The 25,160-nt window shown below is 37.5% G+C and overlaps 1 protein-coding gene across 4 annotated transcripts in view; it reads left to right on the top strand.

The window, feature by feature from the left end:
- Positions 1–25,160, top strand: part of PPARGC1A (PPARG coactivator 1 alpha) — a 510,332-nt gene that overhangs the window by 470,247 nt on the left and 14,925 nt on the right. For all 4 annotated transcript variants that reach the window (XR_005720671.1, XM_040237936.1, XM_040237935.1 and 1 more), the window contains exons 4-10: positions 787–909; positions 1,771–1,975; positions 5,845–5,890; positions 6,000–6,073; positions 17,742–18,660; positions 19,202–19,306; positions 19,458–19,578. Coding sequence is in view for 3 of the 4 variants with exons in the window: in XM_040237936.1 (XP_040093870.1) it covers positions 787–909; positions 1,771–1,975; positions 5,845–5,890; positions 6,000–6,073; positions 17,742–18,660; positions 19,202–19,306; positions 19,458–19,578 (1,593 nt within the window). In the remaining variant the exon portion in view is untranslated. The remainder of the gene's footprint in view (positions 1–786; positions 910–1,770; positions 1,976–5,844; positions 5,891–5,999; positions 6,074–17,741; positions 18,661–19,201; positions 19,307–19,457; positions 19,579–25,160) is intronic.

The raw sequence follows: 25,160 nt of genomic DNA, 5'->3' as shown, positions 1-25,160 counted from the left end.
TGTCTTATAAACAATGATAACATATATATCTCCCAATTTTTCCTTGTGTCAGTGGCATTGGCTTTGCTCTCTAGTGCTCTGATTTCTTTATAATAATACCCAATCATTTCCATCCACACCATGGTTTCAACTGGGAGGGGTTGTTAACTCAGAGTCATACTGCATGTCCCAGCAGGGAGGTCCTGGAAGGCCAGTGAATCAAATGAAGAGACAGAGGTCAAGAGAGAGGAAATGTTTTGCCTAAGCCAAAACCCACATCTCCTGATCTACAAGCCAGAACTCTACCTTCTTAAAAGTCCTTTTGAGCGAAACTTGCTCTTTTAGCCCAAATATTATTTGAATCAGTCGTGTTTTATGCTTATTTGAAAAACATGATTCAGAGCATCACAGAATCTTTCATTTATTGGTATTTGATTCATTTGGGTTATTGAGGGGAAAATGTGCACACATTCCCCTAGCCTTCATTTATCAAAGCAGCTTTTCTCAACTCTTAGGTATTTGGAATCTTTTTAGGAAGATTCTTTTGCCTTGTTTTATCTAAAGAAAAATTAAGGTAGACACAGCTAAGTTTTAAATGTGGCAAATGCTCAGGTGTAATACCCAACTTTTTCTAATTTTTAAAAAATTAGTTTCCTTTACTGCTATTGTGCTAAGGTGTTCTGTGATTAGAGTGAATCCATTTTTGTAATTATAATTAATTTTAAGGTTAAAGTTTTAGTAGCTTATTCTCATGCTTAAAAGATGCCTAACTTTTCTCGCTTTCCCTCCTCCTGGATATGTTTCTAGCTTAAGAAGCTCTTACTGGCACCAGCCAACACTCAGCTAAGTTATAATGAATGCAGTGGCCTCAGTACCCAGAACCATGCAAACCATAATCACAGGATCAGAACAAACCCTGCAGTTGTTAAGGTACAGTTGTAAAGTTTTTTAATACAGGAGGGGAAGTCACAAGGAGGTTTTGCTTAAAGCTATAAACAATAGGCTTCTATGTATTAATTCAGCTGGAATCCTGCAGAGACTTCATAATGGTGTAACATTATAAAATGGGTCTCCAAAAGCAGTAGTCTAGCTATTTGAAGCTAGGAAGAGTTCACTGATGCTTTGTCTTTGGACAGTTGAAATGCAAGTTCTACCATCTGTTACTTCATGCCTATTTTATTAATACATGCAGCAGCGTGGGCTACAATAAAATTTGCTGATAGGTTGGTATCATCTATGAGTGTCTTTAAGATGCTGCAGTGCCATTTTGCCAGCTGTCTAACCTGAGAAAGATTGCTCAGGAATCACCGCAAAAGATCTATCTCTGCCATTAATTGGATGGAATGCTGGCAATGACATAATTCAGTTAGCGGGCTGTATTAAACAATGTTTGTCTTGCCATTCACTGTGAGTGAAAACGGAGCGTTAAGGGGTACTTAAGAGAATTGTGAATACTGGGCTCTGGCAATCAGTGGCAAATTAAGGTTTAAGCCAGCTTTTTTTTTTTTTTTAAATTCACAGTAAAGGCGCTGTAGGGTCTTGTTAGTTACATGTTGCTGAGTAGGAACATTGAAATGTAGGAGAAATGAAATAAAAAGCTGTATAAATGTCATTTAGGAATTTTAAATGTAATTTTCTTTCCTTGTTCTGCAAACAATTATTCACAGCTCATAGATCTAGTACACTTAGACTGAACACTTCATTGAAAATCTCATCTCTTCAGAAAACCTATATCCATTTTGATAAGGTTCAGTTCACTAATTTTCCCTTTCTTTATGCCTTGTTTTTAAGACCGAGAATTCATGGAGCAATAAAGCGAAGAGCATTTGTCAACAGCAAAAGCCACAAAGACGTCCGTGCTCAGAGCTTCTCAAGTATCTGACCACAAATGATGACCCTCCTCACAGCAAACCCACAGAGAACCGGAACAGCAGCAGAGACAAATGCACCTCCAAAAAGAAGGCCCACACACAATCGCAGACGCAACATCTACAAGGTAGGCTGGACCCTTGAACATCCACTGCTGGTAAGGGTGGTGAGGGCAGAGCAAACCTGCTCCAGGCTGAGGACACCCAAACCTCAGGCTTCTGTTCCATCGGTGTCTCTTTTGACAGAGAGCTCAACACTTTATGATAGTAGGAAAAAACAATCCTTCCTTGGACCCAGATTGAACATATCCTATTCAGCTGAAATGCAGCCCAGTTCACAATCACCAAAAGGCACCTGAAATATTAGCCAGGTTGTGGGAGATGGGGTGCAGAGGGAATTGCAACATCAGGTGATGTTTGTAGGAATCTCTGAATTGCTGAGATAACTGAAGTTCTGAGCAACCTGGGCTAGCCAATTCATGAAAAAGCTTTTATTTTTTTCCCTTCCAATAACGGGGGAAAAAATGAGGCACTGTTGATTGCTGTTTATGCTTTAAGAAATAGCAAATAGTACTTAGGCAGTCACTCCCAGTTATGATGTACATTCTATTTTTAGACTACATGGCATACTCACACATTTTATTTTGTAAGTATCAATTTGGAAATTCCTGGGTATTTAAAATTTTTTCTTTCTATTTAAAAATATATTGCTTATATACTAAACATCTGGGTTGACTTCTATTGTCCCCATACGTTACTGAAAAGCTGATGCTCCTGAGCAGATGAGGGTGATCTGGGGAAAACTTCTGTTGGCAAATATAAAATTTTCTTTATTTTTGGTGTCTTCCCTCAAAGCATTCTAGTTGTAGAGGCCCAAAGAGAGCTCATAGAAAGTTGCTGTTCCTTTAATATATTTAACTTCCACATTATCTGTTCCTCTGACTTTGTAGTGGAAGTAGACACATTCTAAAATAGCAATTATAAACATCCACCTCTTTTTCTTCCTTCTGTTTCCCCAATTCCCCTTCCAGCTGCAGAGTGGTAGCCCCTGATCCCTGTTTTGAACCATGATTATTTCATACAGGTATGCTGTTGCTGCTGCTTTTAATACATCTTTTCTTTCCCAGTGTTTTGAATTTCCCTCTCTCATTCCTACTTCACCATAAGCCTGGGATTTTCATATTCCTTTAATGTTTTTAATTGGCTCTTAATTAGGTTTTCCTTGGTGGATATCTTGAAATCACTGTCCATCCCTTTCTATCAGTTCAAGAAATATACTTATCCAAATGAGCCATAGTCTCTTAGTTTGCTTCCCCCTGATTGGCTGCTCAAACGCATGCACTGGAACACTTTTCTTAGCTCAGGACCAACTGTGCTATGGGATTCTAGGCCCTGAATTGAAGTACTCACTGGACTAGTCTCTGCCTGGTCCTGGTCATGCATTCATTTTCTAGAGCTCAATTTAAAGCTGCAAACTTGCTAGAACCTTTTAGTGAGTGAACCTAGTCCAGGAGCACATTCTCTGAAGTGTGTGTGGGGTTTTCTGTTGTTCTTTTTTTTTTTTTTTTGGTCCAGTTGGTCCTTTTGGATTTTGAGGGTTTTAAAACTTTGTCAGTCCATGCACCACTAAATATTACTGTAATCTGTTACAAACCATGGCAGTGAGAAATTAAATTGGCCTTTGAAGGACATATTCTTTGGATGAGACCTGCTGTATGTAGATTTTTTTTTATAAGGTATATTTCTGTGGTGAGGCAGCAAAAGTGTAGCTAGCTCAGAACAGAACAAAGCTTATTAACCAAAAAAAAAAATCCTGTAGTTACTTAAGGTCTAAAAGAAAACAAACATGTAGCTATGGCTGATTGTTAAAAACCAATAGGATATAAATGCTGAGTTTCAGGGGATATTTATTATTCAGAATTTTAATATAGAAAATATATGAATGATTAGAGACAATAGCTAAGAGAATTTTCTGAGGTTTCCTTACTGAATGTATCGCCATTTTTTCACACTAGCTTCGTATGTGCTCTCTGTACTGTTGTGCATCAAGCTTACTTCCTTAGTATAATGGTCTGGGCTTTGGCAATTGTGGGGGTCCATTTGTTCTTTTATTGATCCCTTTGTTAATGTAATCATTCATCAAAAATATCATGATGTTCATGAAAAAGATTCATTCCTGTCCTCAAGGATCTCAGAGTCCCTGGTCTTCCCGTCATTGGAATAGTGTGGTTAAACTTACAAAAAACCAAATCAGCACTTTTAGTTTTTCTAAGTGTGGGCTTATTTTGGGATTGGATTCTTGAAGCTATACCCTTGCTGTGGCCTTCATTTGCTGGTTGCATTTTGTCTCATGAAATATGACCACTTCCTGTCCATCTCCTTCCATTGCCATAGGCTTTACTTGTACCCAACTATCAGAATTTTGGGAATCTTCCTTTGAACATTACCCTAAATCCTGAAAACTGAAATTTCAGCAACTTATTTACAATGCACATCATTGTATGACAGCACATAGTTCATACCTGGTAATATTTGTGTAGAACCTGTATAGGTCATCTTAATTATTAATTGAGCACCAGGGAAGTTGGTAAAGTTCCTTCATAAATGTGTTCTTTTTGAAAGGCTCTTTATATCAGATATACTAAAAAATTAATGTCAAATCAGTTTATTTATTGGTATATCTGAAAAAGCCAATCAATCAGTGCACCTAATTTGCATTAGCTTCATATTTCTGGATGCACACTGGATAGATGATAAACATTCAGTTGCTTGAAAATGAATTTTAAATCTACAAATTAAATATGTAAATACTATTTGTCCAAGTAAAGTACCTAATTTCAACCTAATTTGGACATAAATAATATTTTCACATTTCAAGAGACCTTAATTACTGAGGTTGATTAATTTGTTTTAATATCTATTGAATGCAATTCTTTTTGATAATAGGAGAAGGAAAACATTCTGGGCCCAACTCTGCCAGTAACTAGTTTTATGGCCCTGGAAATATCATTAAGCATCTTAGGTCTCAAGTTTTTCATCCATAAAATAAGAAAGTTTATTCTAAAGACCTTTTTGGTTTCAAGTCCATGATTTTCATTACATAAATGACTACCTCTTGACCTTTTGAAAGTAGTTATTTTAACGAGAAAAAATGACAAAACCTACATACATATAAATATATCTTTATAGGTAAGCATAATATGTGGATGTATACCCCAAGTACTTTTCTCACCAGTTTTCTCCTCCTTCTGTTCAAAATACAAGACTGCCAAGGAGAAGCAATTGAAATTTTGGAGTGAGAAGATTCTTACTCCACCCTTCATAATTGGGAAATGCCTCCTGTAGGAGGTAAGACTCAGGAAACATCAAAAGAAGTAGATGAGCTCTCTTTGCAGGTCTATAGGTCTCTCAACTGATAAACATTATTTTTACTTTAGTTGTCTATCAGATTTGGGGATCTGAACCCTTCTAAACTATTTGGGTCAGTGTTTATAATTTGTCATGGTCTCTCAATTAATTTTCAGCAAATAGAATGGTTATTGAGGGAGTTTGGCCTCATAGAAATAACCTATTCTCAAAGCTAGATGTAAAATTATACATTTTAGGAGAAAAATCAACTGAATATTCATAACGTTCTGTCGTCTTGTAGTTACTCTGCTGTTTTCGTGTCTAAACAAACCGTGTACTATATTCCAAATTAAAATAGAAAACATTATTTTTCTCTGATGGTCTTATGCAAATTTTGTATCCTTAACAGTGATGCTACATTTTGGGGAAAATTCTGTTTTCGTATGTTTTCAAATGATAGTCTACTGATGCAAATGTTGTTTGGCATTTGTTTTAGCATAATGGACTGTTGTCTGACTTTGATCCAATATTCAGGGATTTCCTTACTTTAGTTTTCCTGTTTCCAGTTTCCAACTTGACTGTTGTAGAAAGAAACCAAATCAGAAAAACACTCAGTATTTCATAATTAGTTTCCTTTTTTTTCCTTTAGCCAAACCAACAACTTTATCTCTTCCTCTGACCCCAGAGTCACCAAAGTAAGTATTAAGAAATGTAACCATTTTCAGAAAGGGAAGGGGGTTCTAATACATTTGGCTACAGCAACTCCATTTCAGTTTGTTTTTATAAATGTGCCATATCTTCCAGTGACCCCAAGGGTTCCCCATTTGAGAACAAGACTATTGAACGAACCTTAAGTGTGGAACTCTCTGGAACTGCAGGTAAGTCTTACATTTCATTTGGACCTTTTTGAATGGATGAGTGTGTATGTGAAATGTATATTAAACAAAGTATAGTCTCTATGCAATTAATGAAATTAAGAGTATAAACAACATTGAACAAGAAGTTATCTATAAATATTTTCAGTTGTTTATTTTTTTAAGAGGAGACATTTATTGTTTGTCAGACTTGGGACAGACTCTCTAATGTATATTACCGATTTGGATCCACAAATAAACCTACTCCCAATTAAGACATTAAAACTTGAATAGGAGGAGAAATGAACCTTTATTGGTCTTCCACTCAATAAATATGCCAAGCATATAAGTCATTTTAGCTAATTTCACAAGAGCCTCATGAAGATGGTGGTGTTTTTGTTTTTTAAGATGAGGAATAAGGTTCAGAGATGTTAAGTAACTTGCCCAAAATCACAGAGCTAGAAAGCAAAGAGTAAAGGTTTGAACTCAGGTTTACTTGAAATATGTTTTTACTGTTTATTATACTTAATAGTATAATGCTATCATATTTGATACTGTTTTTATGTCTTTTCAGTAAAGGAGAAAAATGAAAATATGCCCATTCACCAAAACAAAATGTTCTTATATACTTTAAACAAGAGCAATTTCCTTCACCATTTGGACTTCTGAATTTATTTGGCCAGTCTTACTCCACATCCTGAAGAGGAAGAAGCTTTAAAAACTTGAACTAATCTCTAAGAGACTTACAAATCCAGAGAGTTCCTAGGCAGACATCTGAGTGGGGTGCAAATGGTACCTTTGCAGTAAGAGCTTAGGTTTAGGTACTTGAACCTCACTAGAAAGTGAATCTTAGGATGTCTAAACAAGAAGTTCCTAGGCTCTGGCCATTGCTGATAAGGGTAAAGGAACAGCAAGTTAAACAAGATGCTTTCAACCAGAACTGTGGTGCCTACACGCACCGTGGTCATTGTTGCTAAGTTTAATTTCACACTCTGAGTTTGCTAAATTACCTCCTTATGAAAGGTCTATTGCATGATTGCATGATTTGGTCAAGCAGTAGAGCAGATAATTTCATGGTATTTATATATATTTTATGTATGTGTATACACATATAAATATATTGTTACAAATACACATATACACACATGTATTCACATATAAAATATATACATAACATCATTTCTTAAATTAAAATTACACATATGATTATAAGTAACTTTTGTGTGTATATATTGTGTACATTAGACTCCTTGTCTAACCACTGAGTGAGTATTTGGTGGGCTTATTTTAAAAAGTTGATTGAAGTATACACAGTTTAATTGTTTTGCTTCTGCTTAAAACATACAAATTATATATTCAAATATGAAATTTTTGGTATAAGACAGACCTTTGCACTGAACTAAAATGTACTGATGGGGGATCCATTCATCTTTGTGGCACAAACGTCCCTAATAATGTATCATGGATGGTATTTACTTGTCTTTTCTTGCTTTTGAAGGAAAAATAATTAAGGCTATTTGTGTGGTAGCCTGAGTACAGAATCATTGTAGATTTTTATGATTTTTAATATAAATCATAATCATAATTCCCCATGTTTTCCCAGTATTTTCATTTGATAGCCCTTCTAGTAACATACCTTTATTGGATCTTTCTATATAAACTTGTCTTAATCCTATTTCATTCACCTACATAATATTTTATTATCTTATATAATTTCAGTCACCAGTATAATAGACATTACCAAAGTTTGGAAAATATACTACTTTGGCTCTAGTAATGGCAATGGCACCCCACTCCAGTACTCTTGCCTGGAAAATCCCATGGACGGAGGAGCCTGGTGGGCTGCAGTCCATGGGGTCGCTAAGAGTTGGACACGACTGAGCAGCTTCACTTTCACTTTTCACTTTCATGCACTGGAGAAGGAAATGGCAACCCACTCCAGTGTTCTTGCCTGCAGAATCCCAGGGACGGGGGAGCCTGGTGGGCTGCCGACTATGGAGTCGCACAGAGTTGGACACAACTGAAGCGACTTAGCAGCAGCAGCAACAATCCAGTTGAAAGGAATTCCGTTAATTAAGAGTGTTCTGGATTCTGTGTGTGTGAGTTACTTTGGTTTAGAAAAGATTGAGAAAGCTTTCATTACATATAACAATACCAAGCTTTCCATTAAAGAAAACCATTTTTAAATTTTTTCTCTTTTTATAAATAATATAAGCTTACTGTAAAAAATGTCAGAAATAAAAACTAGTGGAAAATTGTGTATAGTTCTAAATTGTTTTCTATGAATAGTTTTGCATCTGTGACAATTTTGTATACACATAATTTTGCATTCTCTTTCTTTGGTTAACATTTTAAATATGGAAGGTTTATATTATCACAGACCTTTTATTATCAGGCTTTTTTTAGTAGGCTGTATAACACTGGTTTGAGTAGATACCTCAAAATGTATAAAAATTTATTTATACTTTTACTGTTATACATTTAGGTTGTTTTAAAGTGCTACTATTTTTAAATAGCACTAGGGTGGAAATCTTTGTTTATAAATTCTTTACTCTTACTTTTCTCAAAATAAATTTCTAGTACTCATTAATATTGAACAAAGGATATAAATATCTTGGGGGTTTTGATCCATATTGTCAAAAGATGTGTTTCCACTCATGCTCTTACTATATAAATATAAGTGTGGATATATTTGCCTTATTACATCCTAGCTAGGATTGGGTATCTTTGTTTTTACAGTGTTTGCTAATTTACATGTATATCATATAATTTAAATTGCATTTCTTCTATTCATGAGATTATAGTGTTACAAAAAAGCACTTAACTTTCTTCTTGTCAGAAATTTTACTATTTCTCTTATTGGCCTAACATTAAATAATTTAATTATACATTTGAAAGGTTAGTAGGTCATACTATTGAGATTTTATAAGAGAAGCTTTAAAAAAATACTTGTCACCCTTAAAAATATCTATAGTATAGTGAATTTATTTCTGTTGGTGAATCAGAATTCATCTTACTAGTTTAAATCCCTCTTTCTTAGGGCTTTGAAAGGTTATTGAGTACCATGGAAATCAGTTTACCCATATATATAACATATACAATACCAGCTCTATGCTTGGAACACAGTAGGTTTGGGGAAATAAATAACAAGCATAAGACATAGAGACTAATCCATGTAAAGCATAGAATATTGTACTTGGCTCATAGAAGGTGCTAAATAAATATTCTTGTTTTCAAAATGTGGGCTTATAGTCAGTTTGGAAAATAATACATATTGCCCAAGTAACATGAAGGGAAGATAGTATTTAGTGTTTATAATATTTTACTACTTTCTAAGGAAGGTGGGTCCAGAGATTGGTTTTTCTTTTGTTGAGCAAGGTGGTAATGAGTGAAGATACAAATCACATAAGCTGATGCAAAGTCAAATTGCATTACATACTGGAAGGTATTTCCAGCTACAGGAAAATCAAGGGATGAAAAAGAACCTGGGGGCTGCAGAAGGTGGCTGGAAGAAGTTTGAAACTTGCCTGGAGGATGGTATAGGGAGGAAAGGACTGGGGAGGAGAGTTTTTCTTTTTCTTTTTTCTTTTTTTTTTTAATAGAGGTATTGTGGGTTTGAAATGGTAGACAATACCTCTATCTCCACTAAACATCTTCAGTAAAATTTGTGTAGTAGTGTTTGAAGGATGGTCAAACACTGATTGTGCCTCAAGAGAATCATCCAAGGGAGAAAACAAGTTATCAGAGGGAACCCTTAAAATGGCTTCAAGTTAATTACCATGATTGTGCAAAAGATTGAAAAGAATTGTAGAGAGAGCATTCAGGATTGAAGAAAGCATTAAGGCAATACCATTAGGCAATGAATGACAGAGCTGACCTGTGGAAAGGAGTCAAAGCAAGCTCCAGGAGTTGGTGATGGACAGGGAAGCCTGGCGTGCTGCAGCCCACAGGGTCACAAAGAGTCAGACACGATTGAGCGACTGAACTGAACTCAAGGGAGAAAAATATTTGCATTTGATTTTAACGTGCGTGGGTGGAAAGGGGAGAAGATATTTCTGGAGCAAAAGATATCACATTATAAATTGAAAGATTGTCAATATTCAACATTTTTGATGTGTGAAAAAATGGTGATTTCATGTAGTACAGCCTGAACTAATATACTTTATAAACTGAAGAACTTCAAATGAAAGTAGTCTATAATGATATTTAAAAAAACAGCATAGCTTAGTGAAGTTGTGAAAAACCTTGGCTCTGATATTGGACAAACCAAAGTTCAAATTCTGGATCTGCCCCAATCTAGCTGTATGGCCTTTGGTCAGTTTAATTAAATTCTGTAAGATTCGGGATGCTTTGTATCAAATGAAGCTGATCACAATGCCTACATCTCATTGAGTCACTGTGAGGATTAAGTGAGATAAAACGTGAAAAAAGCTTAGTCCAGTGCCAGCATATGTGTTCAATTAGTTATTCAATTACTAACTCTACATTAAATTCATCTATGGAAGTCACTGTAACTTTCATCTCTTCAACTTTGGCTACCTTTACCTGTTTCCTTTTATTGGTCTTAATATTATCTCCTGTTTCATATATGAAGTTATGTATTATTTTATATAAGTATTCTTTTTATAGTAAAATCTCATTAATTTCCCATGAAATTAAACATATACTGCTTTTGGTATGGGTGTGAGATTTACCAAATCAAGGTAGAAAAATCTCCTCTTGGGCATTCATTTACTACTACAAGTCCTAGAGGCTAGGCACTCACTAATAGGCACTTCACATATATCAATATTATTTTTTGACTCTCTGTCCACGTAATTGTTAAGGAAAAAATGTTGATTCTAGCTCTGTGGTAGACCCTGGGATCAAAGCAGGTCTGTCTGACTAGAGATTATGGCTCTTTCCTGAAGCCTGAATTTTAAAGATAGTGTTGGACATCTGTTATGTTAAATAGGTTTTATTTCACTTGCCAAGTGTCATTGATTGGTATTGGCTGCCAGAAGCATTGTGTTGAGAAGGATTCTAAGGCCAAGTCTGTACTCAGTGGGAATGTCATGATCAATTAGTGATGTCTGCCATTGGGGCACCAGAGGGGTAGACAGGATGGGGACGGCATTCAGGTTGTTGATTTGTTGATCCTTGCTGTATATGTTTAATGCCTTTAGTTACAACAGAGCACATGGATCAAGCTGTTACCCAGGCTTTTCTTGTGTCTTCTTTTTCTTTACTCTTGCAAATTTTAGTGAAATTTTCCAAATGTTTAAGTGCAAATGTAAAGAGTCAACAAAATTCTAAGACCTCCAGAATAATCCCTTGGCCCCATCTGCAGAGTCTTAGGGGAACAGGAGGGATGAGTTAGGAAGTTTGCTTTATTAGGTATCACCAGCTGGTCTGACTTTGTGATTGTCCTAAACTAGCTCATTTTGGCTGATAAAAAAAAAAATGTGTCTCTTTTACAGGTGTAAAAACTAATTTGATTTCAAAATAACTGTTAGTAAAGCAAGATGAGAAAAAAAGAGAATGCTCTTTTGGCAGAAGGCTTTTAAATCTATTGCATATGGAGATGTTCAGAGTGTTAGAATTTTTGTTTCTGAAATGGGAATGGCAAAGCAATGTCAGCTCAACACGATAATGGTTTTAACCACAGGACATGAAGGAATTTGATTTAGGTAACAAAGTGAGTGACAACTGCTCCCCAATTTTTATTTATATATATGTGTATATATAGTACATATATATACATATATATGTGTGTGTGTGTGTATATATATATATATATATATGGAGTTTCCCTGGCGGCTCAGTGGTAATGAATCTATCTGCCAATGCAGGAGGTACAAGTTCGATCCCTGGGTTAGGAAGATCTCCTGGAGGAGGAAATGGTAACCCATTCCAGTTTTCTTGCCTGGACTTAGGAGCCTGGTGGGCTACAGTCCGTGGGGTTGCAAAGAGCAGGACATGACTGAGCACGCCTGCGTATAGGTATATATGTATAGACATGTATAGGTATTTATAAGTACCTATATACATAAATGTTATTGTTACTATAAAAGTAATAAGAATTAATATAACTATTTTCAAACTATTTAGGAAAAAAGAACAAAACCGTCAGCAGTCTTATCACCCTAACATAGGAGGCCTTAGTAATGTTTTCCTCCGCTGACATGTATGTTTTTCCAATGGTTCTCACGATAGTGGACTTCTGATTTCCTATCCTTTTAAAAGGTGATTTTGCTGGATGGAATATTGACAAACAGCATACATTTGCTATACCCTTTTGCTATATACGTCTTCTGTATGTGACTTATCTGTGGAGAAAGAGAACGAAGCAAAATAGGAGAAGTGGTTTTTTTTTTTTTTTTTTTCTTTTTTGGTGGCAGTAGTTGGTAGTTTTAAAGGAAAGCCACAATGACAGAGAACGAGAAAGTGATTTTGACAGGTCATATAATCCATTCCTATGGCTGAAGAAGCCAGGAAAGGGAGACCCAACAAATTCTCTTTACAGCCCATTCCAGTGTTTGGCAACTTGTCCTGACAGGAATTTCTTCCATATTTCAAGCATATCCTTCATTCTCTTGTTTTAATCTCATTCTTCTTGCCTCAACATCTGAAAAGTGCCTCAGTTTTCTTTTCTGGAAATGGTACTATCTAATTTCTTTCAAGCCAAGGATAGCAAAGCAGTTTTCTCTCCCACATCTACTTCAGGGGGTTGGTGAGAAACACCCTGACAACTTCTCCTGCCCCAGCTCTGTGGGAAAGTGCCTGAGGGCCAATGGATAACAGCTCTTCATTTTCCATGAGATAGAGCTGGGGCATTAGACACATGTCATGGAAGGCATGTCAGACACATGTTCTGAAGTTTTTCTGTAAGGCCAGTTTGTTCTGCAGTAATCAGGAGTGACATAGGAAATCCTTAAAAAGCAGGAAAGGTGGGGAGCTCCATCAGTGAGAGTGGACATGCCAGCCTGGGTACCAGAGCAGGGTGTGGGAGAGGCCCTTCTGTGCCAGGGATTAACACTTTGATTGCTGGCTTTTGTAAAGATCCAGTGAATCTTGGGGAAGTTAGGGATGAAGAAAGAGTACTGGAGGAACTTTTATAAACAGAATATTAGCAGTAACAATAGCAGTAAACAGTTCACACTGATTGAGTTTCAGTCCTTCCTATGCTCTGTTGTCACCCACTCCAAGTGTGTGCATGAACTCAAGTCACACACCTTTTTGCCCAGTCCTCCTTCTTTGGTAAGTTTTTAAGAAAATTAGAAAATCATCTTCTCATTTTCTTTCCTTGAGAAATCTTTGAATTGGCATGTAACATAAAAATCCCACTGTCAAACTCCAAAGTAAGTCTCAGATAGAGGTTGTGTCAAATGCAAACCATAAGACCATGTAAACTATTAAAAAAAAAGTCTCGCTGAAGTCTTTGGCTGGATAGTGGAGCACGGAATACAGAATAGAGGACTCGCCATTTATTAGAGTCATTCAATTAAACAAACCAACCCAAAAGAGAACTCCTCAAAGGAAATCATTTTATATCACATAATGAGACACAAAACCAAACCAAACTTGTCTCTTACTTTTTTTTAAAGGTTTGTTTAAAAAGATAACTGGAGAGTGTGTACCATTTCCTCCAGATTTGCTGTGCAGAAGTGCATAAGTGTGAGTGATGTAGAGGTACTTGTTTATTATAGAGCACATTTCAATGCAGTAATCATAAATATTGCTAAGGTTGTGCTCTGTTGAAATATGACCTACATACTCTTGATTGTTTGTGTTACGTGATTTGTCTGACACCCATTACATTCTGGGTAATAGCAGCCATTTGTTGCTCTGCACAGCAGGCTCTTTTGACAAAAGAAAATAGGCAGCAATAAAAAAGCTATAGTCTGAATTACATTCTGCACAGTGCTGCACTGCTGAGAGTTTGTGCAAGTGTGTTAACAATGTTCTGAACTGCCTCTTGTCAGCCTTCAGCCTGTAATGGCCATCTGTCCTCACATAAATCTATCAAAACCTGCTAAGTTCAAGAGAGAGCATGGAATATACCTTGTACTGTCAACACCAAAATGTACACATTCCCCAGAAAATCAACACACAGGAAATAATCCAGAGGTTATGGGAGGCATTAGCACTGTTGATTTAGGCTTGTGGGATGAAATTGAGAGTCTGGCGATTAGTGGGAAGATGACAGGGGTAGTGGCATTGAGGAATTGAGTATTGACTGCCCTCCTACCACAAGGGAGAATCTTCTGGATGGAGGAGATGGGGTTAGAGAAATCAAATTAGTTCAGGAGCAGCAAAGGGTTCCCTGTCCTGTCCATGGCTCCTAAACTTTGGACATCACATTAGAAGAAACAAAAAAAATACTTCTGACACTTCTGCTTCGCTTTGTTTTGTTTTGCTCTGGACCTCAGGAACTCTATCTGGAAATAGATTTTCAATGAGACTCTGGTCCCACGAATTCTTGTGACCCTCAAGATGTCTCAGTCTTGCTTTGAGATATTCTCCTTGAATTAAAGAAATTTTCAGTTAAAAGTAAAAAGTTTACGGAATGATCTGAATTATTCTTTTCCTGTCCACCTATTCCTAATCCACATAACTTCCATCAACTAAGTATTATATTTGTTTTAATGAGCAGTGCCAATCGAAACTTATCAGCCCTGATATTTTCACTCATAAGGTCTATCTGGTTATCTTATGGTGTTTCTGTAAATTTTAAGCAGATACATAAGAACATGTACTTACTGCAGATTTTAAAGGGTGATCTCTTTACGAAGTCCTAAGGGCTGAATCCCTGAAATGTCAGCATTTGGTAGGCTATTTGGCACATAGTAGGTCCTCAGTGAATGTCTATTTAATCGCCACGGCCCATCTAAAATGTGAAAGACATGAAAAGCTTTGTTTTTAACTCTAAGAAACTACTCAGGGTGTCGGCACTCCCAAGAGCAACTTGAGAATCAGTTATTTAAGCGATAATGAGCTTAGGTACTAGGACAAGGGTTTCAAATGTTCAAGACGAAAAAGAATTTCTATATTTAAAATCCCTAGATAGCTGAGCTATTTTTAGGACTCGTCTCTCTTTAATAGTGGCCTAATTTGGTGTTTCTGAAGTTTGGGGTTTCTTTTTATAAGTCTACAATGTCAGTCAAAATACATCTACCTGAGATCAAGGCAACGTGCCACACAGACACCACAGGACCGTGGCTCTCCATAAGTGGTCTATGAACTGTGTCATTAAAAATATTTGACCAGCTTCCCAAGTGATCCTTGGGCCACTGAAATAGAACACCTATGAGTAAAGGAGGATCTAGAAAAATAAAAACGAGTGAAACATTTTGCAAAAATAAGCGCAAGCAACATTTCCTCTGAGAGCTGCTAATCTATTTGAAGAGACAAGATATAATTCACATTCAGAAAGAGATAAGTGTGAAAATATAGCAATATCTGATAAGTGAGTGATCCTGGCAGTAAATTATTAGAAAAGTAAAAATTACCCCAATTCAGAGTATCATGAAAAGATTTATGGAGTTGTATTTGAGGATGTTGAATGTCATTTCCTCTAATTCAAGGGCTATGTCATTTGGAATATTTGACTGTTATTTACTCAGTAAAGAGAGATTATTCATCATTATTTCTTTGAGCATCTTAGCTTCCTGTGAGAAATATTTGAGATCTTGTCATTTCTTTGCTGAGAACTGGTATCTTTAAATTTGTTGTAGTGGTAATTGAAGGCAGGAGAGCATGTAGCATTAACAGAAATCCGTGTATATGTATGTGGCAGTGTGAAGGGTAGAGGGAACAAGAGAGAGGGGAGGGAGATAGATAGGGAAAGAAAGAAAGAAAAGCAAGAGAAGGAGAAGATAGAATGAAGGGAAGTAGGAGGAGGAGACGGAAGAGGGGAAGGAAGAGAGAAAACTGGCCATAGAGAAATTTCTTTAGATTGAGCAAAAGATACACTTGTCTATGAAGAGAGAACACAAGAAGGGTGAGCTTCATTCAGTAATGTTACCTCTCTATTATCTCTAAACAAAGAGTAGGGGGAGCAGGCATACAGTAGGCTGCTAATAAAGGGAAGATTTCTGAGACTCAGATGTGTCACGAAGGAAGAGCAGTGTTTGCTTCTCTTTGTGTTTGCATTTCCCTGTCTTTCTGAACTGGGATAGATTTCCACAATCACACCTCTTTGTATTTTTGTTCATGTCTTTCCCTCATTTGGGGAGAATTAGCTCTGTATGATAAATATTACCAAATATTAGTGTAAAAATATTTCATTTTAAGGAAAATATTAATTTCCTTTCTTTCTTGTAAAGTAGGGGAGAGAGGCAGTGCCTTCTTGTTCATACCAAAACTTCATGTGGCTGTCTGTGACCTACTTGTGTGTGTATATATATATATATATATATATATATACACATATTTTTTTTTCCAGCAAGGTAGAATTTTGCTTGAAATGTGCAGTTGCCTTAAGTCTCACCCCAGGCTTCTTAGCAGACTTGAAGTTCTTTTTTGCTGAATAGCATTTACCCATCCTCCTAAATAAAAAGTGTATTGTAAACTAAAATGTTCCCTTGTAAGCATAAAGTCATTTGAACCGCAGCCTGCCCTTCTTCAAAGTTCCTTCAACTCTGCAGCCATTCCACAATTCTTCTTCCTGGGCAGAAAGGGCTGAGTAGGACTTATTCGGGGTGAAACTGACAGAGCCCACCAGCCTTCACATAATCTCCCATGATGACTTCTGATGGAATTTTCTGTCCTTCTGTAGAAAAGCAGGAAAGGCAACAATTTACAGATGTCCCCCCTGCTCCCACTATTTTTTCTCTCTCTCTCTTTTTTTAATTAGCTAATTGCCAAAGCTTGGATTCGTTTCAGTCCTTCAACCTCATAATCTACCCCGACCTGCTGCTCCAAATGAAATGGTCCACCAGCACTGCAGTATTTAGTGTTACTGTTCACTTAGGTTTCTGTTGCAGAACCATATTTTAGACAGAATGTATTAGTTATGCTTACAAGAATGTATTATACCTATATTAGCCATGGTTTACTAAGTTAATGAACTGTGGAGACAAAGAATCATTCCTGTCAGGTTGTAGAGTTGTCTGGTGCCCTGCCTTCGCAGACCATATTTTACTGAACTTCCTTTGAAGTTGCCTATGTCATCCCCACCCTGCCCTGCATTTGCTGCCATCCCATCTTTTTTTTTTTTTTTTTAAGTTACCTAATTCTTTGACACCACAGGTAGAGATCTTTCATTGTACAAAAATTCCTGCCCCCCTTGCATCCTCCCCAGTGCAGACAAAGCCATTCACTGAGTCCCTTGAGTACCACTGCATTCGTTTTCCATAACACAGTCAACAGGATACCCTTGTGAACCTGAACTTTGGTTCTGCCTGGTGGTGATGCGTTCATGTTTCCTGGGAAGCAAGATCTGTTAGCGTTGGCGTTTGAAATACAAAATATCAGGGTTTTCACTGCAGTCTTGCAATGTATATCTGTCTTTCCTTGGTGACAGAGAATTCCGGGGACAGAGTCACTTTTTCAGGTCTTATCAGGAATTTGGTTTCCTTTGTTTTTCTATGAGTTTTAACCATTGACTGAACTCTCAGGGAAGTGAGGAAAATGTATCCTGGCATTTAACAACATTCTGTCTCTTTTCTTTCTCGCCTCGTTTTTTTTTTTTTTTTTTTTATTATCGTAGGCCTAACTCCACCCACAACTCCTCCACATAAAGCCAACCAAGATAACCCTTTCAGGGCTTCTCCAAAGCTGAAGCCCTCTTGCAAGACTGTGGTACCTCCACCATCCAAGAAGGCCCGGTACAGTGAGTCTTCTGGTACCCAAGGCAGTAATTCCACCAAGAAGGGGCCCGAGCAGTCTGAGTTGTATGCACAGCTCAGCAAGACCTCTGTGCTCACCAGTGGACACGAGGAAAGGAAGGCCAAAAGGCCCAGTCTTCGGCTGTTTGGTGACCATGACTATTGTCAGTCAGTTAATTCCAAAACGGAAATACTTGTTAGTATATCACAGGAGCTCCACGACTCCAGACAACTAGAAAATAAAGATGCCCCCTCCTCCAACGGGCCGGGGCAGATACACTCTTCCACAGATTCCGACCCGTGCTACCTGAGAGAGACCACGGAGGTGAGCAGGCAGGTCTCTCCCGGCAGCACCAGAAAACAGCTCCAAGACCAGGAAATCCGAGCTGAGCTGAACAAGCACTTCGGTCATCCCAGTCAAGCTGTTTTTGACGACAAAGCAGACAAGACCAGTGAACTGAGGGACAGTGATTTCAGTAATGAACAATTCTCCAAACTACCTATGTTTATAAATTCAGGACTAGCCATGGATGGCCTGTTTGATGACAGTGAAGATGAAAGTGATAAACTGAACTCCCCTTGGGATGGCACGCAGTCCTATTCATTGTTCGATGTATCACCTTCTTGTTCTTCTTTTAACTCTCCATGTAGAGATTCTGTGTCACCACCCAAATCTTTATTTTCTCAAAGACCCCAAAGGATGCGCTCTCGTTCAAGGTCCTTTTCTCGACACAGGTCGTGTTCTCGATCACCATATTCCAGGTCAAGATCAAGGTCCCCAGGCAGTAGATCTTCTTCAAGGTAAACCTTGTCAAAACCCACCCAAAGCCTAAGATATCCCCAGGAATTAAAAACAAAACAAAACAGCATTTAAAACCCACCAGCATCCCAGGCCCTCAACAACATGTTCCTGGTGCTCCAGGAACAAAGGAGATTGTTGTTACCATACATTCTTCCCCATCTTCTCTTAAATCTGTCCTCATTGAGCACAGCACATGAACCAGTCAGACCAGAGAGAGCAATCTGTAGGAAACTTGCTCATCTAACTTTTTCCATTACCTGGAGAGCTGCTTTGTGCAGAATAGTTGAGATCCATGCAAGATAAAGCTGACAGTGTACCAGGCTGGCGTTCGGCAGTCACATCTATAAGAGATGTTGCAAGAGAACATGTCACCACTTCCAGACCTTTAAGCTGACTAGAGGTTCACACACTGTCACTGGGAAATCTCACTAGTAGTTGGGAACTGAAAGCTGGAATTCCAGGGGCTACTCAGTCATGCCGATAAACTGGAGTTTGCGGGCAGTTGCAAATGCCCTTTTTGTTTTTCCTTCTCTCTCTCAGATCTTGCTACTACTATGAGTCAGGCCACTGCAGACACCGCACACACCGAAATTCGCCCCTGTGCGCAAGGTCACGTTCAAGATCGCCCCATAGCCGGCGGCCCAGGTAATGATGCACGTTGACTTCCCTCCATGCCTCTTATCCCTCAAGTAGATGACAAAATGTAGTCCCAAACCCTGCCCCCTCCCTAGTTTATGATTCATTTTTCTCGTGCAAATGGAGGTGGTTGACTTAATGATGAAGTTATGTTTCTCAGGTATGACAGCTACGAGGAATACCAGCACGAAAGGCTCAAGAGGGAAGAATACCGCAGAGAGTATGAGAAGCGGGAATCTGAAAGGGCCAAGCAGAGGGAGAGGCAGAGGCAGAAGGCAATTGTAAGCAGCCTGGAGCTTACTTTTATTTTACAGAAGGGTTTCTTTTTTTCTCTCTCTCTCTCATTTTGGTGGGATGTGATGGGCATAGATTAGAAAATATGGTAAGGATGCTGTTAGAATATGCAGTACTCAGACTTTTGGCTTTAGCATCAGTGACACCTCAATCCCTCTTAACACTGATTATTGGAAAACAAAATAAGTCCATGTATTTCTCCTCCATACTGCCTGTTTTTCACTCATCTGGAAGCTCATTATTGCTTTTGACTTATGTTTCTAAAAACAGAAGGAGGAGAGATGTATACTGGTCCCATTGACCTAGAGGATGAGTTCTTCATACTGTTCTCTGCTGCTTTTTGCTCTGAGTAGAAAATGAGGAGGTGTCACTGGATGGTTTCATCTTTTTGGCAGATGTGAGGGTTGGGTTGTCCATGGAGAGACTGTGTTTGAGTAAGATTTAAAGGCAGTGGTAGAGAAAGATTTGCTAAGTCCCTACTTATTCCTTGTGCTGGGTCAGCACCTCAGATGTCCACATTTCTTATGAGCTACTTTTCAATAACCTATCATGGATTTCAGCACCACTTACTGTAGGATATTGTGTTTACTTGACACATAGACACTACTGACCCTTTGGGATGAGGATCTAGATTATAGGAGTCTAGTTCATTCTGTTTGTCAGAACTTAGAAGGCAAAAACTGGATCCTCCAATTGCCAGCATCCAGTACTTGTCCCAGGCAGACATTCCTAGTTGATTAAGGAACTGTTTCCCACTGAGCCCCAGTAGAGCCTTGAGGACTTTCACAGCCTGGTGCTCCACCATCAGGCTCAACCATCAGAAATGGCACTGTTTTTGTTCACTGCAGCTGCTGTCTGTTAGCTTCTAAGTATCATTTCAGTGAAGATCAGCTTTTGATACATCTTGCATACAAGCTAACCAGGGCTTGCTGCTGCAGCTGCTAAGTGGCTTCAGTCGTGTCCCCCTCTGTGCAACCCCACAGACAGCAGCCCACAAAGCTCCCCCGTCCCTGGGATTCTCCAGGCAAGATCACTGGAGTGGGTTGCCATTTCCTTCTCCAATGCATGAAAGTGAAAAGTGAAAACGAAGACGCTCAGTCGTGTCCAACTCTTCGAGACCCCATGGACTGCAGCCTACCAGGCTCCTCCAACCATGGGATTTTCCAAGCATGAGTACTGGAGGGGGCTGCCATTGCCTTCTCCAACCAGGGCTTAGGGAAGTGATTTTTTACTATAAAGTTTATATGGATATATGGATATGGTACCTTTAATACAACCAACAACCATCAAAAAATCTTGAGAAACCTACATAAAAGAGCTAACTAACAAAGTCCAAATCAAGCATAGGCCAACAGTTATCAGCTGGAGGAAAAAGGTTAACTGAGAGGTTTGTTAACTCAGGTACTCAAGGAAAAAGAAGAGAGAAGTAATTGAATATGTAGGCTAAAGGTCTAGGGCTTTGCTGCCATTTAACTTTGAATCTACCTAAGACTGAATTAAAGGCCTTGTGAAAATTATAGCACTTTCCTTCATTTTTCTCAACTTTCAAATTAGCTGTAATATTAAGATCTACCAGAGTATCATTAGTTAACATTTAACAAGATGAATGAAAATGGAAAATTCAGCTTTTCTAATTTTGCTCTTTTTAATTAATAGACTCTTGAGTAACTATAACAACTCACATTTACAGAGTGCCATATAGTTTACAAAGCCTTATAATATGGCACATTGCAGTTCATATATACCAAAGAGAGTCATGTTGAGTAGGCATGTAAGTAAGTAGCTATTTCAGTGTTTTCAAATTCATATTTGATGAAACTCTTCGTGTGTCTTCCCAGAAGAGTGACACTAAAGAGAGAAATTATTGTATCATATGTTTACTCATTTGCACAAAATGTAACACAGCTATAACCACAGCTGAGTAGATAAATATAGATAAATGGCATGTGGTTTTATTATTCTTTCCAAAGATAATATAGTGCCAGATACTTACTTGGGTGAAGAAAGGGAAGGAGGGCTCCTTTTGCTAGTTTGGCTCTTTGCGAATAGATCAATACTGTGATTCATCTGTAATATACTCTATATTCCATAGATGCCAGAGCCAAAAGCACTCTTGAGGCCACTAGCCTCAGTTTGGAAGCAGATACCACCCTGCCTTTCCTTGGTGTCACAGATGTTAACAAGTTCCTTGGCTAATTCTTTGACTAAGACAATCTTTATCAATTCCCTTTGAAAGAAGGCAGTTATGGTGCAAATGTCAACTTGACATATATTAAGTCATTATAATTAACTAGATGTTTGTGAGAATTTTGGCTTTGAGATTTTTATTTTTGTTTTTAAAAAGGAAATTAAAAAAGAAAACTAAGACATAGAAATTATTTACTAGCACAGTGACCCATAGATAGTAAGAGATTAATATAAAGATTTGGGACTTAACTGTTAAACTGGTTAACCGGTTGGACAATTAGATGGTATTTCTGTAAATAAAGGTGAAAACACATGACTATGTGAGAGACATTTGTTAGGTACCTGGGATATAAAATCAGGTAAGACTTCATCCCCACATCTTAGGGAGCTTCACGTCCACTGACTGGTAAAGATATGCAATGTGTTCATTGCTGTCATAGAGAATGTATCTAAGGTACTGAAGTGGCATATGGGTGGGCACCCAACCCTGGGAATGAGGGAGGGCATCCCTAGAGAGTGTGAGATTGATTTGAAATCTAAAGGGAGGAGAGGGCAAAGGTTCTTTCCATGTGAGCTGTCCAATGAGGTAGCCATCAGCCAGGAGGCTAATTAAGCTAGTCCCAAATTTAAATGCACTGTGTGATTGAATTTTGAAGACAGTACCAAAAAAAAAAAAAGAGTTTAAAATACCTCATTAATACTTTTTATGTCAATGACAAGTTGAAACAATAATATTTTGGCTGTACTGAGCCAAGTAAAATATATTATTAAAATTAAATTTGTTTCTTTTTACATTTTAAAAAATGTACCTCAGAAAATTTAAAAATTACATATGGTACATTATATTTTTATTGCAAATAACTATTCTAGGCAGATACTTTAGCTCATACTAAGTCTCTGGAAAAGAGCAAGGTATATTGGGAAACTGCTAGTCATTTAATTATAAGGCTAGGGTATGGGAGAGGCAGGAGGTGAGTCTAGGGGGCTCCCCAGTAGCCAGATACTTGAAGGGTCTTGTAAGTCATCGTGAAGATTTTGAAGAATATCTTGAAGGCACAGTGGAACTGTTTAATGAGGTTACCCTTAGGAAGTTTTTCTGACTGATTTCCTTCCTCAAAATGATCTGCTTTCTTGTGCCATAATGCGTTTGCAAAATGTATTTTTATGGAGTTGAGCATGGAGATAAAGGCAGTGATTTTTGACTCATTTGGCTAGATTATCTTGAAAACTCATTCATGAAACAGTTCAAGGAATTAGGACAGTTTGCCTAACTTGGTCATGTAGGTGATTTTCATTCAGATTTCTGAGACACTCTTAAAGTCATGAATGAATAGCAAATTACATTTGGAATATCTTGGGTGGAATGCTGATTTATTCATTAATTCAGATCAATTTTATAATCAGGGGATGAGCAAAACAGAGACTCCAGAAGGAAATGAAAAAAACGTTACAATCATGTAATAGGTATTTTACAAAGTTAACCTTTGCTTTCTTGTCTGGTGGTCCCTATTGACTTTTTTTTTCTTTAGTTCCTTTAAGAAGGAGATAGTGTAGGTCATTTATCAGGTTTTTACTGTGTATGTGTCCAAAAGTCTTTATTCAGACCAACTTCAGTGCATCAAATCAGACAGCTAGGAAAGGACTAATAATTAGTAATTTGTATAACACAGAATCATATGTTGTGATTGAATGTTGTCATTGTATAAATCGCTGCTTTCCTCCAGTTTTCATCTAAATGATCTCAAAAACCACTTCATTCTCTTCTTTTCTCACTCTCACAGGCTTGAAATAATTCAGGTTATATTGGAACTCTGCAAGCCAGAGTTTAGTATTTAATGTCTAACTGTCACTGCTCTAATTTCTCATGGAGTTCTAAGTCCAACTCCATTTGCAATCTCTACAGTTTCCTGCCAGAAAACATGATAATAGGATGTTAATTTAAAGGGCAAATCTAGACATTATGAAATGGCTCAGTGCTTAAAACCAAAACCAGATGTGCTTGGGCGATGACTATGCCATTTCTTTTCTCTTCTCCATTGGTCAGTTTGCAGCCTAGGAGCCAGAAACAGAGGCTCATTCCTGAAAATTATCAGCTTCTTCCACAGGAAAAAAATAAAATAGTTGTCTAATTTCTCATAGTTATTCTTTTGGGGGAAAATAATGTCATTTTCTGTGCAGGCCTTTTCAAGAGCTGTCCATATGGGTGAATATGTTATATTATGCATATAAATGCACTATTTAGAAATTTTCAGTTCTATCAAAAGTAGTTATATGTGCTCCAAGTCTGTAGTTTTCATATTTTCTGACTCATCATGGTGTTTACTTGCTCTTATTTGTGTATTAGCTCTTAAGGAGACTAATCTAGATTTTTAAAATTTATTTATTTTTTAATTGAAGGATAATTGCTTTACAGAATTTTATTGTTTTCTGTCAAACCTCAATATGAATCAGCCATAGGTATACATATATTCCCTCCTGTTTGAACCTCCCTCCCTCCTCCCTCCCCATCCCACCCCTCTAGGTTGATACAGAGCCCCTGTTTGAGTTTCCTGAGACATACAGCAAATTCTCATTGGCTATCTATTTTATGTATGGTAATGTAAGTTTCCATGTTACTCTCTCCATATATCTAACCCTCTACTCCCCTCTCCCCGTGTCCATAAGTCTATTCTCTATGTCTGCTTCTCCATTGCTGCCCTGCAAATAAATTCTGCCCTGCAGATACAGAAGATTTATTTTGTATATATGCATTAGTATACGATATTTATCTTTCTCTTTCTGACTGACTTCACTCTGTATAATAGGCTCTAGGTTCATCCACCTCATTAGAACTGACTCAAATGCATTCCTTTTTATGGCTGAGTAATATTCCATTGTGTATATATACCACAACTTCTTTATCCAGTCATCTGTCAATGGACTTCTAGATTGCTTCCATGTTCTAGTTAAGACTAATCTGGATTTATTCAAATTTATCCAACCTTAGATAGTAGTAGGCGCTTACTGAAGCACAATACTTTGGCATCTGTTAGAATTCAGTAAATGTTAATCTCAATACTAATTTCCTTTTCTTGTTAGTCAAACCCTTTTTAACAAGAATTGCTTATTTTTTTTATGAGAAACAACTGTCGTATGTTTTCCCCAGTTAACTGGGCAGTTCTACACTCTTTCTGATAGAGATTTTGATACTGCAAAGTCAGTTAATTCAGTCATTTTTTTTCTTTATTTATCCTCTGTCTTGATATAATGAGGATTTACCATACCTGTTAATGCAACACAAATCTTCAATTTTATTATCCACCCCATCAGCAAACTAGCTTTTGTAAAACTTAAAGCTAAAAGATACTTGATAAATGTCCCATCCTCCTTGATAGTGAAAACT

Source organism: Oryx dammah, unplaced genomic scaffold, assembly GCF_014754425.2.
Source record: "Oryx dammah isolate SB20612 unplaced genomic scaffold, SCBI_Odam_1.1 HiC_scaffold_3, whole genome shotgun sequence".
NCBI lineage: Eukaryota > Metazoa > Chordata > Mammalia > Artiodactyla > Bovidae > Oryx > Oryx dammah.
This window is presented reverse-complemented; position numbering and strand designations above follow the sequence as displayed.